Source organism: Mercenaria mercenaria, chromosome 1 (assembly GCF_021730395.1).
Source record: "Mercenaria mercenaria strain notata chromosome 1, MADL_Memer_1, whole genome shotgun sequence".
In the NCBI taxonomy this organism is placed as follows: domain Eukaryota; kingdom Metazoa; phylum Mollusca; class Bivalvia; order Venerida; family Veneridae; genus Mercenaria; species Mercenaria mercenaria.
Window position 1 is genome coordinate 50,291,527 of NC_069361.1, and position 17,713 is coordinate 50,309,239.

At 35.7% G+C, this 17,713-nt stretch overlaps 1 protein-coding gene across 11 annotated transcripts in view; it reads left to right on the forward strand.

Moving 5' to 3' along the window:
• LOC123538352 (dnaJ homolog subfamily C member 4-like) overlaps nt 1–17,713 on the forward strand; it is a 52,098-nt gene that overhangs the window by 29,606 nt on the left and 4,779 nt on the right. For 4 of the 11 annotated variants that reach the window (XM_045322427.2, XM_045322444.2, XM_045322414.2 and 1 more), the window contains one exon: nt 13,755–13,784. In XM_045322427.2, the coding sequence (XP_045178362.2) occupies nt 13,755–13,784 (30 nt within the window). Of the gene's footprint in view, nt 1–213; nt 349–1,512; nt 1,681–8,182; nt 8,375–8,982; nt 9,109–9,318; nt 9,409–12,147; nt 12,512–13,754; nt 13,785–17,713 lie in introns of those variants that run through there. The other 7 variants (XM_045322389.2, XM_045322396.2, XM_045322420.2 and 4 more) reach the window with 6 other exon arrangements.

Here is a 17,713-nt window from a genome sequence, read left to right on the forward strand (position 1 = left end):
GGGAAATACAGCTGAACATTCTGGTTAGCGGTTTGGTAAACATTTCGGAATAAAGAAATGGTTTAGTAAACATTTTGGAATAAAGAAGCTGTTTGGTAAACATTTCGAAATGAAGAAACAGTTTGGAATAAAGAAAGTTTAATTTGTTTACAGAATTGCATTAATTAATTATGTAAGCCCAGAAGTAAAGTTGAATTATTTTTGCTTTTGAAGTTACGACAACTTCCAAGCGGATACAGAGTACCGGTACATTCGCATAATAAGATCCACCATTTTAATTCTGGTTGTACCGTATCTGCTCTTACGAGGCTTCTTACTGTATATGGTAACATCAGAGAAGGCTTTCGGGTTTGTATTACCATAAACATTAAATAAGTAATGCAAAGAATATGGGAAACACCTCAACTCAATTTATATTCTATACCAGAGTTTTGAAAGTGGAAGGGATGATAATCAGAATAATAAAAACTTGATAAAAAAACACGCTAATTATAAAAGCTTTTGATGGAATGAAAAGATAGCTTGATATTAAGTTGAAAGGAACAATTTTATGTCTTTCAGAAAAAAAAAACATAGAAACATGATTGTGCAACAATGAAGCCCAAAATGGTTAAACAATGGGGAAAAAAATATATCTATACTGGTAAATAATGCATAAATTCTTATAATGTACATATTTAAAAGATGATGTAATTAGACTGTTTAAGAACATCATTGCGAAGCATAAGTTATGAGGGACATTACTTATATCAGGTACAGTGGTGTACCATCTCGGGTGAAAGTGTACATTGCATGTATTTACATTGAAAATACATGACTGTGCATGAATAAAGATACGCATAGATGATACACTTGCACATCAAACACGTTATAATCAATACATTTTTTACATGTATGCATAAATATGTAAATAAATATGTAAATACTTGATACTACTATGCACAATTTTATACCTGCACGTCTGTTTTGAAATGTGCACATACACAAAGTAGGCTTTCAACCCGTTTGATAAGGCACCAAAGCAAAGCTTCTAGTTTGAGTATAATAAACTAGTAGTTTAAAAGTATCACTGAGTAAGAATATTGTATATACAGCGAAAAATTGCTCGCTTGAGTCCATAGGCTCACGTGAAGTTAGTGGTACCTGACAATTTTCCGAAGATTTTATATCTTTGGATCACACAGTACCTTGAGTAACTTGAGCATTTACTTCTGTTGGGACGCTGAGTGGTCGGTCCTTTATTATATATATGAGCCGTGCCATGAGAAAACCAACATAGTGGCTTTGCGACCAGCATGGATCCAGACCAGCCTGCATATCCGCGCAGTCTGGTCAGGATCCATGCTGTTCGCTTTCAAAACCTATAGCAATTAGAGAAACTGTTAGCGAACACCATGGATCCTAAGCAGACTGCGCGGATGCGCAGGCTGGTCTAGATCCATGCTGGTTGCAAACCCATTATGTTGGTTTTCTCATGGCGTGGCTCATATTTGCCATGTATATTTCCTGCAGGTCAAGAGGTCAACCTAGATATACAAATAGAAATAGAATTGACAGAAAGGCTCAGCAAGAAGAGCTAACACGGCAGTTGCAGTACTTTGTTTCATTTGTTACCATTTTTGCTTGTGTCCTTATATTTATCGAGATACTGACTGAAGACCGTTCTATTATTACAAGGCAGTATGTATCAAAGATATTACAGAGCTTTAAAAAAAAGCATGGCCAACACCTCGTATTTCAACACAGAATTTCTGTTTGAAAATTGCAGTTGTATATTTAACCTTTACTTTGGTAAATTTCTAAAATGGACTGGTCCATCATTCAATTTGGGCAATACCACTTCTTATTCAAAGGGATGTTCAGTGAAAATTTACTGACTGAAGACCATGATCAGCTTGCACAGATGTGCAGGCTGATCTTGGTCTGCACAAGTTGCAGAGGCAAAACCACTTGTGGCCAGCAGGCTTAAAGTCAATGGAACACTATTTTGACACTTTTCTGTTTGATATACATTTAGAAACAAATCATTCTCTACCATTGAAATGAATTTTTATTGTATTACCTTTTGGTAAGAAATTACTAGCATCTGTGCAAATGAGCCATTTTCTTCTCCTGGCATGTAATATAGCTTTGGTATTTCCTATGTTTGTATTCTTTTGTCAGGTTTAAAGTATAATATTTTTCTGTTCTGTAAGTTATATTCTGTTAAAAGTGAACATTGCTTTAAATTGCCCTCTGCAGAAAATCAAAGACTCATTCATTTGAGGTCAGTATTGATAAGGTCATGGTCATAGATAGAAAAAGTTCCTGTGCAGTAGCTTGGATCGCGTAGATATTAGAAAGTCAGACATCCTGGAATAAATATTTTGTTGTTTTTTATGCCCCCGAAGGGAGGCATATTAGTTTTCAACTGTCCGTCTGTTCGTTAGTTCGTTCGTCACAACGTTAACTTTTTGCATGAAGGCACTTTATTCGTGAACCACTGCACCCAGGACCTTCAAACTTCACATGCTGATAGTACTTATTGAGTACACGACCCCTACTGACTTCTGGGTCACCAGGTCAAAGGTCAAGGCGCTGCGGGGGGCATTTGTCACCATTAGTGACAGCTCTTGTTTCAGTGGAAAATAAAATTAATACTTATCAAACCTTATGTCTGATATTTTAGTCTGCAGTCAGCTTTCATTTTTTGACCATTTACTAGTAAGTGAATTTAGACTGATCATTTGTGTTATTTGCTTTTCCTTTTGGCTTATCAGTTTACTAGGAGATGGAGCTCAACTCTGCACATTATGTTTATGCAGATTGTCGGTTATATTGTACATTTGTACTTGTCAGAATATCTATGGATTTTTATGCCAGCAGATATACAGTCAAATACCGTTACCTCAATATTCAAGGGACTGCAAAAATTACATCAATGTATCCGAAGTTCGACGTAATGATATCGTCAATCTAGGACTACATTTTGTATCTGAGTATGACGTCTTTATTGTCATTACATTTCATGCTTCTTTTAGAGGGTTTGATAGGGGAAAGAAATAATATAAAACGTAAATACGATCGTAAAACAAGATCAGATAGGGAATTTATGTTGCAATTTTGCCAAAAAAATAAAGTTTTTCAAATCCTCATTTTTTCAGCCCATGTCATGGTCTAATATACTAGGGACCAAATACCAAAACCTTTTTGACTAGGACTGTCTGCTATAAAATTTACAAGGCAGCAATTATATGAGGGTAGCAGAGTCACGGACACTACAAACACAAGGCATAACAATGTGTAATTTATGGAAAACACTGAAGTAAAGATTCATTTTGACTGTAACTTGCTTAAACAAGTACAATTTAGCAAGTTTCACTCAAAAACCACTGGATAGAAGACATTATTGTGTTAATATTTGCATAAGAAGTATGATTATAATAACACAAATTGTTTATTAAACTTTTCAAATTCTTTTATTTTAACAGAACAGCTGACAATGATAGGAAAACTACTTCAGTTCACTAACAAGACATTGTGCTTTTATGCAAAACAGATGCTCAGGACTAAAAGTTTACGAGTTTTGAAAATAAATTGGTTCATGAAGAGGTTTTAAAATGTCTACGGACACTACAAAACATGTTACATGATTTGATGATGATTCCAACAATGCTGTTGCAATATACAGAGAAAGTTATGTAATGACTAACTAAAGTAAGGTTTACACAATCATAAAAATACAACTGATGTGAATGTTTCTTTTTTATGCCCCCGAAGGGAGGCATATAGTTTTTGAACCGTCTGTCCGCAATTTTCGTGTCCGGTCCATATCTTTGACATCCATGGACGGATTTTCAAATAAATTGGCTTGAATGTGTACCACAGTAAGACGATGTGTCGCGCGCAAGACCCAGGTCCGTAGCTCAAAGGTCAAGGTCACACTTAGACGTTAAAGGTAATTTTTCATGATAGTGCATTGATGGGCGTGTCCGGTCCATATCTTTGTCATCCATGGATGAATTTTCAAGTAACTACGCATAGATGTGTGGCACAGTAAGACGACGTGTCGCGCGCAAGACCCAGGTCTGTAGCTCAAAGGTCAAGGTCACACTTAGAAGTTAAAGGTCATATTTCATGATAGTGCATTGATGGGCGTGTCCGGTCCATATCTTTGTCATTCATGCATGGATTTTAAAATTATTGGGCGTGAACGTGTACCACAGTAAGACGACATGTCGCACGCAAGACCCAGGTCCGTAGCTCAAATGTCAAGGTCACACTTAGACGTTAAAGGTCATATTTCATGCTAGTGCAATGATGGGCATGTCCGGTCCATATCTTTGTCATTCATGCATGGATTTTAAAATTATTGGGCGTGAATGTGTACCACAGTAAGACGACGTGTCGCACGCAAGACCCAGGTCCGTAGCTCAAATGTCAAGGTCACACTTAGACGTTAAAAGTCATATTTCATGATAGTGCAATGATGGGCATGTCCGGTCCATATCTTTGTCATTCATGCATGGATTTTAAAATAACTACGCATGAATGTGTGGCACGGTAAGACAGCGTGTCACGCACAAGACCAAGGTCCGTAGGTCAAAGGTCCTAAACTCTAACATCGGCCATAACTATTCATTCAAAGTGCCATCAGGGGCATGTGTCATCATATGGAGACAGCTCTTGTTTATGGTTACATATTTCCAAAACCTGAGTCAAAATTTTTTTCTCATGGTGTTTTTTAAGTAGAAAATGTATATCTAACCTCTATCCTGGCATAAAGTGTATTAAGCTTTTGCATAAAAAACACAATCTTGTAGCCACAAACAAATGCTTAACATTTTAAACATTTTAAATATCATTAACTTGTCTTAAAGAATCACTGTTATAACAGCTACGGACACTACAGAAATTCATACTGTGTCTAAACCTTAGTTTCACCATCATTTTAACATTTTTGTTACAATTTAGTTTAGAAAATTGACTTTCAAACAGCCATACTTCAAAAATAACAGTAGAAAACTATTGAATTATTCACAGCTATGAAATCTTTTGTTGAAAATGTCCTTTAAGAATAAAAATATTAACTATTTGAGACAAAAACTTGTATTCCAAACAGTTTGTACTAACAAATTAACTCATCAACACAACAAAAAACCTACCTCAATCAACCTTGAACAAACAGCAAACAATTTGAAAAAGAATAACACATGTGACAGTTCGATGAACCAATATAGTGGTGCATTCTACGGACACTACATACTAGTGCATGAGTATTTACCAGACTGTAATAACAGTAACACAAGTTTAAGCTTCCAGTGAACTATGATATGTTTTGAATACACTTAGAAACAAAATCTTTTAATAGGAAAATTTGAAAAAAAATACACACAACTTATTTAAACAGTACTTAGTACTAACTGAAAGAAACCAACTCGTCTTATCAACTGGCTTAGTTAATACTGCTCTTGTGTAATGTCTTAGGCAAAGTGTTTTTCACCTTCTTAACAGCCCTGTATTCTGTCTGTCTGCAACTGTATGGACTGCTAAGGAGGCTTTCTGAGCTATCACTGCTATCAGGTACACAATTTGCAGCATTTTCTTCGTTTCCAGATTCTGTTTGAGTGCTATCAGTCACATCATTGACTATTGTTTCTTTGGTTGTCTCAGTGGTAAGTGTTCTGCTCACTATTCTTCCTTTAGGTACACTTTCTTTTTCTCTTTCTTTTTGTAATTTGATCTTCATCCTCCACATTTTGGTTCTGAGGGTAGCTTTCTTTTTTTCACTACTATCTTTCATTTCATTAAGCTTTTTCATTAAATCATTTGCTTTTGCTTTATCTTCTTTCTGTTCTTTCTTGGCTTTATCTAACTTCTGTTTATTCCTAAATCTTCTCTGTTGTTCTCTTTTTTGACGTCTTAGCTCATTGCACAGTACTGGATCAGTCTGTTTTGCTATTCTCTGCATTTCCCTTTCCCTTTTTTTCCTCTCTCTGTCCTTAAGTTTCATCTTTTCGTATTTTGCACTGTCACTTTTAACTTTTGCCCTGTATCTACGCATAATTTTGGCCTTCTTACTCGCAAGCACAGAATTCTTTTCATTCTCTTCATTGTTATCTTTTGTAATGTTTCTTTTTGTCCTCATTTTGTTATAATTTCCCTTTTGTAATGTTAATTTTTCAAAAAGCTGTAAAACACTAAGTATATTAGAGATTGTGTACATATCATGCATTCTTGTAGTGTCCGTAGATCAAGTGACAATATAAAAAATAGCTCTGTTAAGAGATCAAGTGTGGTTAAATGTACATTATAGTTTGCTGATTCATATTGGATAGTTATACTGTATGTAAATAACGCAATCTGGCTAAAGTACACTTAGTGAAACTCGTTTTATAGCTTACTAAAGTTCATTTTCACTTGAAAAGATAGACAAAAACATATTTTTCTAAAATACTCTGAAAGATGAAAGTTTTATCTCTTTGGAATCAGTATATCCTTATAAAAACATCAATAATATCCCAAGCTCATTGATTATGTACTGGTTTTAAGAAAATTATCTACAGTTAAATTATTGATCTACGGACACTACGGTCTACTGACAAATTTCTGTTGCTTCCCAACAAATAACCAGTCGCAGAAGCAGAAAGATGTTTAGTTCTGCTAATTCTCTGAGACAGTCTGAAATAGAAAATAATACAAAATAGTAAATATTATTTGTGGGTCTTACAATTTACATATTGCAAACATTGATCTACAGACACTACGAAAAAGTCATGTTACCAAATTATGACTCAATTTTTTTCATTTGGACCTGAAACAAAATCTTTATATTCAGAGTGGTATATGATTATCAGCAACAGCACACACTACCATACTGTATCTGGCATATCACTGTTGCCTTTGTAATAGGGTAATAGAGACAGACCTTAAAAAAACAAAAAAACATAACGCAGGCCTGTTTTCGTATTTTTTTTATTAAAACTTAATTCCTTCACTGATAAAGAAATAATTTGACTTTCTTTAATTTGAAATGCCACATTTTAAGTCTGTTATTGCCAATTCACATTAATGTAATACTGCTTTGATCACTGGCTTGCTAAAATTTGCCATTTTTTATTTACAACACCATAACGATGAAAAAACACCATTTTTCAACCATATTATCTATTACAGTGTGTAAGAAATCGCAGGAAAGTATGTAATGTTATAATCTTAAGAAAGCCCGAAACCTGTACTTTTACATGCACAAAGTACTTATTCCCTATCTGTCAACAGTAAGGAATGCCATCTCCATAACATGGGCCCATTTCATTTTCCCTATCTGATCTTGTTTTAGCCGATATAAGATCTTATAGATCTCTTAATTTTATTGACAAAAATTACACATATTGTTACTCGATCAAAAATGACAGATTTTTACTCCGTCAAACAGAAAAATATTTTGTCCAAATTAATTGTTTTATTGGAAAACAGCCTGCCCGCTTGCACACTGTTATAGACTAATTTATTGAGAATCAAATGCAAACTTGTTAACATTTAGATTGGAATAAAGACAAAATGACAAACAAAACAAACGCACAAACTAACTTGATTATAATTAATACATCACTGGACAACAATAGGTTGATTTTCACACCTTATAAATACCGGTAACATGGGTATTTTTGAAAAGCTGTGATATCGACGAAATCAGGTATAAGAACAGTACAGGTAAGCTGACGGGACTGAAAAATCCCATGGAGCTAAACAAAATATTGTGCTAATAATATCGAGGAAATGATAAATAATACAATTAAAATATAAAGGGAAAATTTGGGACCGACCAAAACACATCTTGCTAACCGGAGTATCGAGCTAACTGATATCGAGGTAACGATATTCAACTGTACATGTATTAAGGATCTTATAAACATCACTGTATTTAATGTATAAAATTGTTTACTGATCGAGCAATGCTACATCATTGTCGTGCAATGCTCCATAATGAAGTTTCTATCATATCCTACATACAAATCCTAGCTCATTTTGATTGTACCCAGAATGAAATTAAAACTTAGATTTAAACTGCAACACCTCAATTTTTCTGGTAGCAATATTTACAGGTACTGCTCAACACACCATAAAGTTCTTATTAAAAAGCTTACTTTAATAAGTATAATTATATGGATTTTAGAAATAATGAAACATTTTTTGCTCTTAGGCAGCAACAGGCAGAAAACGGAGGTAATGGAGAGAAAACGACATCTTACGCCATGCCTGAGGAAAGTGAGCATGATGACGGAGTTTTAGTTGCATTCCATAGGATATGGTGGACCATGGCAATTCTTATGGCTATTTTTATGTTATGGGAGGTTATCATTCATGCCCATATCAAGGTCACGACTCACGGACTGTACGTATTTGAACAAGCTGAGTCAAAGCATAGTCAACACTCAACAACTAACCCAATGTACCTTCGCTTATACTGTGAAATTGTTCAGTTTTTTGTTGGTATGAGATTTTGTGTTTTTGTCCAAATTAGCTGTGTAGTGGAGACGTAAATTTGTGGATTTGATTTGGATGGAAAATAAAGATTTATTTGTTCATTCGGGTTCAGTTAGGTGGATTTACAAAACCGCAAATTCTGTGAAAATTGTTGATTTAATATTGGGTGCGGAATTAAAGAAACATTTATTTGTTTGATGGGGTAAATAAGGTGGTTTTACACAACCATGAATTCCACGAAGTTCATCATAATCCGCAAAAATGACAATGGTTTCACAGTATGGTTTTTGGTTTGAAACCAAGTAACGCAAGTACTGTTTCCATTATAGATAGAAAATTTAATTTGTAGGGAAGATGAGGAAAGACGCCAAAAGGATCGGGAGAGGCGAAATGACATGTTTAATCTTTGTTCCATTGTGATACGATATATGCATCGTTAATCGGCATAGCTTTTCTTTACAAAAAGTAAGTGTCGCTTTTAGGATAAGTTGGTAATAACAACTTTATGATTTTAAGGGTATATGATGATACTCCGAGGCGAAGAATAATTCCAGAGGACACTTTTGCCTACTTCCAAGTGGTGACCTTGATCACATTAGTTCTTTGTTCAATACGAGAAAACTACAGACAAAGGCGCAGAAAGTAAGTGGTTACCAGTTGGCGAAATGGCTTTGTATTAAATGTAAAAGTCATCTTTTTTGAAGGTCATGGTAACAGATTGGTCAAGGACAGCTGCTGGCATTCTGAGTTCCAAGATATAAGATATGGGGATCGTTTTGTTTTTTTTTTTCGTTTTTTTTTGCTTGTTTTTTTTTTGGCATTTAAGATATACCTTTACTTGTTTCCTTGTAGGGAAGCTGAAGCGTGGGAACGAGGAAGTGCTAGCAAAAGTAAAATGTTATTTTATTTAGGACTTTATGCTACAGTTGTTTTTTTCTTTAGGTAAGTGTTCAGTTGGAATTGAAAGTTGTCAGTGCAAACAAGTTCATTTCAAAAATTTTATCTGTAAGAAAATTTCCTTCTTATACATGTTACACATGATAAAAGTAAGTGTGGAGACCAGTCTCGTGTTGCAAGCTTTCTTTTGGCAAATTTCAAAACTATTCTCAGAAGCAACCAATTACTTGCTGGGGGGCCTCCGTGGCCGAGTGGTTAAGGTCGCTGACTTCAAATCAGTTGCCCCTCAGCGATGTGGGTTCGAGCCTCACTCGGAGCGTTGAATTCTTCATGTGAGGAAGCCATCCAGCTGGCTTACGGAAGGTCGGTGGTTCTACTCAGGTGCCCGCTCGTGACGAAATAATGCACGGAGGGGCACCTGGGGTCTTCCTCCACCATTAAAGATGGAAAGTCGCCATATGACCTATCATGTGTCGGTGCGACATTAAATCAAACAAGAAAAACAAAAAAAATTACTTTTTGGAGTCTTCAGATTGGTTTCGAAGCACAGCTTCATAAACCTGGACCCATTTTGGATTTGATCCCTTTATTAATATGCAATTTTTATCAAAGCATGTCTTAAAGCCACCAGGAACATTAGTAGATGAAATAATAATGCAGTGACTGTCATAGAAATTAAATTCTAGAAGTGGTAGTATTATCCATGTGTATATCCAATCGTAATATAACACTGTTACATAAATATAATTTCATTGTATGAATGAACATAAACCTTTTTATTGATTGGTTGTAAATGTTACAGAGGTTAGGTATTTTCGGCATCACTCATATTTCTTTTTAATCCCCTGCCGTGGCGGAGGGATTATAGGAATGGTCTGCGTCCATCCGTGCTTCCGTCCGTCCGTCCTTCCGTCCATATCAAAATCGTGTCCGGTCCATATCTCCTAAACCCCTTGAAGGATTTTCATGAAACATGGGTCAAATGATCACCTCATCAAGATGATGTGCAGAACCCATGAGTCAGCCTTGTCGGTTCAAGGTCAAGGTGACAACTCAAGGTCAAAGGTTTGAGCCTACCATTTTGTGTCCACTCTATATCTCATAAACCCCTTGAAGGAATTTTATAAAACTTGTGTCAAATGATCACCTCATCAAGACGATGTGCAGAACCCATGAGTCAGCCATGCCGGCTCAAGGTCAAGGTCACAACTTAGGGTCAAAGGTTTTGAGCCTTCCATTTTGTGTCCACTCTATATCTTCTAAACTCCTTGAAGGATTTTCATGAAACTTGGGTCAAATGATCACCTCATCAAGACGATGTGCAGAACTCATGAGTCAGTCATGCCGGCTCAAGGTCAAGGTCACAACTTAGGGTCAAAGGTTTGAGCCTTCCATTTTGTGTCCACTCTATATCTCCTAAACTCCTTGAAGGATTTTCATCAAACTTGGGTCAAACGATCACCTCATCAAGGCGATGTGCAGAACTTATGAGTCAGCCATGTCGCTCAAGGTCAGGGTCACAACTGAAGGTCAAAGGTTTGAGCCTTCCATTTTGTGTCCGCTCTATATCTCCTAAACCCCTTGAAGGAATTTTATAAAACTTGGGTAAAATGATTATCTCATCAAAACGATGTGCAGAAATTATGAGTCAACCATGCCAGCTCAAGGTCAAGGTCACAACTATAGGGTCGAAGGCTTGAGCCTTCCATTTTGTGTCCACTCTGTATCTCCTAAACCCCTTGAAGGATTTTCATCAAACTTGGGTCAAATGATCACCTCATCAAGAACTCATGAGTCAGTCATGTCAACTCAAGGTCAAGGTCACAACTGAAGGTCAAAGGTTTCAGCCCTGTATCTCCTAAACCCCTTGAAGGATTTTCATGAAACTTGGGTCAAATAATCACCCCATCAAGATGTTGTGCAGAATTGATGAGTCAGCCATGTCAGTTCAAGGTCAAGGTCACAGCTAAAATCAAAGGTTTACCCTTTCACTAACAATAGCAGTGGCGGGGGATTTAGCTGTCTTTCAGACTGCCTTGTTTTCTTTTAATTTATGGATGAAAATACTAAAATCCTAACAACCAAAAAAAAACAAACAAAACAATAGCAATATTACACAATCCACAGTACCGTTTGAAAATGAAAATAATGTATATTAAATTATTTCATTAAAAAATGTTGTGTAGAATTCTATAAATAAGTTGATTGTTAAACCCATTTGCCAGAACTAGGATAAAGTAGTGTAAGACCAAAATTGAACCACACCATGGGAAAACCAACATTGTGGCTTTGCTACCAGCATGGATCCAGACCAACCCGCTATTCGCTTTCAAAGCCTATTGCAATTAGAGAAAACGTTGGTGAACAGCATGGGTCCTGATCAGACCATGAGGATGCGCAGGCTGGTCTGGATCCATGCTGGTCACAAAGCCACTATGTTGGTTTTCTCATGGTGAAGCTCATATTTGAATAAAGGTAGTGGATCCCCAGTAACAACCAGCAATTTCTGTGGGATTACATATTTTCGTTTGCTGTTTTGACATTATTTGGCCATATCTCAATGAAATGGCTTAAATTTTTGCAACAACCAGAGAAGGCTGAACTTGCATACAGAGAATGGAAATTGCTAGTTGTCATTTGGGTTTTTCCTTCTTACAGTTTATAGGAATAAATGATATAGTAATGGTACATACTTCAACTATTCTTCTGCAATAAAGAAAAACATTTCTGGTCTACACTATTTTTTTTGTCAGCAGTAATTCATCACACATAAAATATTTTCAGCTTCAGAAATATAAGGCAAGAAAAAAGGCTTGTGCACACCAGTTTATCAGATAAGGCCAGTGTAAATATAATCTAAGGATATTGTTCCAATTTTCACTGATCTGTTTTGGATCATTTTTGTCCTGTTTATTTCCTGATTTTTATAATGGGATGCAAAAAAAACAACAACATGTGTTATCCCTACATTATAGTAACATAATACATATATGAAAAGAAAATATAAATTTTTGCTATTATACTTCTACCAAAATCCATTAAGTTATGTTTACACCAGCCTTGATATGTTTTAAGAACTGCACCAAAACATTTTGCATTTAAAACATTTAGTATGTAATAATGTTAAAGCGCTTGAGCTGCACCTTGAGAAAATCTACATAGTGCATTTGCGACAAGTGTGGATCCATACCAGCCTGTGCATCCGCGCAGACTGGTCAGGATCCATGCTGTTTGCTTTCAAAGCCTACTGCAATTAGAGAAATTGTTAGCGAACAGCATGGATCCTGACCAGACTGCACGGACGTGCATGCAGGTCTGGATCTTTGCTGGTCACAAATGCACTGTCTTGGTTTTCTCGTGGTGCAGCTCATTTGTTGGCATGTAAGTTCATGGTTTTGACCAAAACCATTACTTATTGGTACATGAAGTTGATTACAAATTTTACACAATAAAGTCTTTTGTCTTTTATCCTGTTATTTTGAAAGTTCCGAATAAATTTGAGTCTACAAGTTTTACCTGTATTATTAACATTTTTATGCTTTTGTCCATCGTAGACTGCTTTTCTTATGAGTTTTACCGGTAATTCTATTTTAAATATATTTTTTTCCATTGTGTACATTTTCTTACACAGAGGATTATACGCAAACAAAGGATCTAGAGATGACAGATCTAAACTGAGTTCAGTTTTTGACTTAACAGCTCAGTACATGTATTAAGTTTAGATGATTAAGAGTTTAATAAGATGGACGTTTGTTCAAGAAAATGCGTAGGAATGGAGTTTGGGACTTATATAGTGTAGCAGGTGCCAATAGAGTTGTCGATATCCAGAAACAAAACATTCACATTTACACTGTAAGCTTGTATACAAATTACCAATTATACTTTAATATGGGCTAAATTTGAAATTAGTTGAGGTGTTGACCATGCTTTGCGTTATTTGTTTATTTTCACTAGTTCTTAAAATGTCTTTGTTATTTGTTTGTCTCATTGGTTAATATATTTTAGTTTTGAATTTTATTTATTATAATTAAATCTGAAGAATAAATTGTTATTATAATAATAAGTATTCTGATTACTGTGCTGCTTCGTTTTTCACAACAGATTATTTCACAGTAATAAAGGTTTAGGCCGCAACTGTTACCTTTGTAAACAATGGATTATGATGCTATTGTATCTTGTCTGAAAAGTCTTAAAGCCTTAACCTGGATTTGAACTTTGACTCAAGGCTTAACTTTACATACAATGACTTTATTATTGAATTTCCGAGAAAATAATATTTTTGTTGTACAAAATTTTTAAATAAAATGATACTATTTCATGTATTACATATAAAGCGTTTAATAAAAAAGAAAGTACTTGTAATTTAATGTTTATTATGTTCTGTTTTTCAGCAAACAAGAAATTGAGAGAAGAAAACAATTGTAAGTATAACTGCTAAGACTGCAGTTTTGATACAATATTAGGCTTGAATTCATTGGTTATATGATTTTTAGCTCATCTGATTTTTTGAAAAAAAATGATGAGTTATTGTCATCACTTGAGCGGTTGTCGGCGTCGGCGTCGGCGTCTGCGTCGGCGTTGCCTGGTTAAGTTTTATGTTTAGGTCAGCTTTTCTCCTAAACTATCAAAGCTATTGCTTTGAAACTTGGAAGACTTGTCCACCATCATAAGCTGACCCTGTATAGCAAGAAACATAACTCCATCTTACTTTTTGCAAGATTTATGGCCCCTTTTGTACTTAGAAAATATCAGATTTCTTGGTCAAGTTTTATGTTTAGGTCAACTTTTCTCCTAAACTATCAAAGCTATTGCTTTGAAACTTGGAATACTTGTTCACCATCATAAGCAGACCCTGTACAGAAAGAAACATAACTCCATCTTGCTTTTTGCAAGAATTATTGCCCCTTTTGGACTTAGAAAATCAGTTTTCTTGGTTAAGTTTTATGTTTAGGTCAGCTTTTATCCTAAACTATCAAAGCTATTGCTTTAAAACTTGCAACACTTGTCCACCATCATAAGCTGACCCTGTACAGCAAGAAACATAACTCCATCTTGCTTTTTGCAAGATTTATGGCCCCTTTTGGACTTAGAAAATATCAGATTTCTTGGTTAAGTTTTATGTTTAGGTCAACTTTTCTCCTAAACTATCAAAGCTATTGCATTGAAACTTGGAATACTTGTTCACCATCATAAGCAGACCCTGTACATCAAGAACCATAACTCCATCTTGCTTTTTGCAAGAATTATTGCCCCTTTTGGACTTAGAAAATCAGTTTTCTTGGTTAAGTTTTATGTTTAGGTCAGCTTTTATCCTAAACTATCAAAGCTGTTGCTTTAAAACTTGCAACACTTGTTCACCATCATAAGCTGACCCTGTACAGCAAGAAACATAACTCCATCCTGCTTTTTGCAAGATTTATGGCCCCTTTTGGACTTAGAAAATATCAGATTTCTTGGTTAAGTTTTATGTTTAGGTCAACTTTTTCTCTTAAACTATCAAAGCTATTGCTTTGAAACTTGCAACACTTGTTCACCATCATAAGCTGACCCTGTATAGCAAGCAACATAACTCCATCCTGCTTTTTGCAATAATTATTGCCCCTTTTGGACTTAGAAAATCATTTTCTTGGTTGAGTATTATGTTTAAGTCGACTTTTCTCATAAACTATCAAAGCTATTGCTTTAAAACTTGCAACAGTTTTTCACCATCATAAGTGGACACTGTACATCAAGAAACATAATTCTATCCTGCTTTTTGCAAGAATGATGGCCCTTTTTAGACTTAGAAAATCGTGGGTAGGACAATATTTCTATTACACAAAAAAAATCAGATGAGCGTCAGCACCCGCAAGGCGGTGCTCTTGTTTTAGCTCACATGAGCAAAAGGCTCATGGTGAGCTTTTGTGACCACTCAATGTCCGTCGTGGGTCGTGCGTGCGTCAACAATTTCTAAAAAAATCTTCTTGAAAACCACTGTGTAGAATTACACCAAACTTCACAGGAATGATCCTTGGGTGGCCCCTTTTCAAAATTATTTAAAGAATTGAATTCCATTCAGAACTCTGGTTGCCTTGGCAACCGAAAGGAAAAACTTTAAAAATCTTCTTGTCCAAAACCACAGGACCTAGGGCTTTGATATCTGGTGTGTAGCATCATCTAGTGGTCCTCTACCAAAATTGTTCAAATTGTCCCCCTAGGGTCAAATATGGCCCCGCCCCGGGGATCACATGGTTTATATAGACTTACATAGGGAAAACTTTGAAAATCTTCTTGTACAAAACCACAGGGCCTAGGGCTTTGATATCTGGTGTGTAGCATCATCTAGTGGTCCTCTACCAAATTTTTTCAAATAAGCCCCGCCCCGGGGTTCACATGATTTATATAGACTTATATATATGGAAAACTTTGAAAATCTTCTTGTACAAAACTACATGGCCTAGGGCTTTGATATTTTGTATGTAGCAACATCTAGTGGTCCTCTACCAAGATTGTTCAAATTATCCCCCTAGGGTCAAATGTGGCCCCGCCCCAGGAGTCCCAAGTTTTACATAGACTTATATAGGAAAAAAAGTTTAAAAATCTTCTTGTCTGAAACCACAACACTTAGACCTTTGATATTTGGTTTGTAGCATTGTCATATGGTCCTTAACCAAAATTGTTCAAATTGTACCCCATGGAAGAAAAGAGGCCTTGCCCTGGGGGTCCCAAGTTTCATATAGACTTATATAGGAAAAAGCTTTTTAAATCTTCTTGTCTGAAACCATACGACGTAGGCTTTTGATATTTGGTATGATGCATTATCCAGTAGTCCCCTACCAAAATTTTTCAAATTATGCCCCTGGGGTTAAAAAAGGCCCCGCCCTGGGGTCACTTAGTTATTATGTGAGTTATATAGGAAAAATACTTAAAAAATCATCTGATCCTATTTCCAAGACTGTTTAATTATAATTACCTGATGACCCTAAGTAATATGATGTCACTTGACTGACCTTGACCTACTGACCTACTTTCTTGTTGTTTAAGATACAGCCTTGAAATTTTGATGACATACACAGTTTTGCACACAAATCATAAAACTGAATTTCATTGACCATGAATTTGACCTACTGACTTTCTTAATATTTTATCATCAGTTTGACATTTGAAACATGTAGCTCATATTACTCAGGTGAGCGATCCTGGGTCATAATGACCCTCTTGTTTTTGTGTAGGAGTTGTCAGTTACTTGCAAACAAAGCGTTAGTACAGGTGCCAGCCTCCAGGAACACTGGTTACATTAGCTCACAGCTGCTAAATAACTGAAATACTTTTGATAAAAGAAATACAAAAGATCTGATATTTTCACTAAGGTTAATATACGAGTTTTTATGGATTGCTGGTGAGGATAGGAATTTTTGCTTTAGGGTAACAGTTTAGGTGGTAATGAGGCTCTGCTGAGTTACTCCAAAACCAGCTGTACTGGTACATTCCTATCTGCACCTACAACTAGTCATAAATTCTTTTTCTTTCATGCCATATACAAATGTATTACAAATAAAATGAATTAATACTGTCATTTAAGCATTATTTCACAGGGACCCTAACCTTAACACAAATTTTGGTACATAGGTATCTCACACAGAGATGAAGGTTCAGTAACACTTGATTATATTGTCTAGGTTATTGTTGCATAAACTAATAGAACATTTTGACCTGTTAAGTTCTGCAAGAAATTTTTATGTCCCTCTTCGAAGAAGGAGGGGTATATTGTTTTGCAGATGTCGGTCAGTAGGTCTGTCGGTCGGGAGGTTAATCATGACCAGCAGATGACCCCTATTGATTTTGAGGTCAATAGGTCAAAGGTCAAGGTCACATTGACCCAGAACAGTAGAACTTTTGTGTACAGTGACTTAATAATTTCTGTTCCTTGTGCAATTACTGAATGCATCAAGGGTGGCATTTCGTGTTCTACGAGCTCTTGTTAAATGTATTTTAACTGAAGAAATAAATAACTTACCGGTATGTAAAGTATGAGAAATTGACACCAAACTAACATTCTTTAAAAGAAAAAAAATCTGCATTTTTGATTGATAGGCAGAATGCTTTTTAGCTCGACTATTCAAAGAAGAAGTAGAGCTATCCTACTCACCACGGTATTTGCTTTGGGACCACTACCGTGTCCAGCTTTAGGCAAGAGGACATAACTCCATCAAGGATTTTGTCTGAATTATTGCCCCTTTTCACTTACAAACCTTGGTACCAATTGATATTTTGTGTAAACTGTTTGACATATGGCTTTGAAACTTAATTTATTACTTGTTTATTATAACAGTTTCTATCTATAGGACTTGGAAATTGGTTCAGTTTTTAT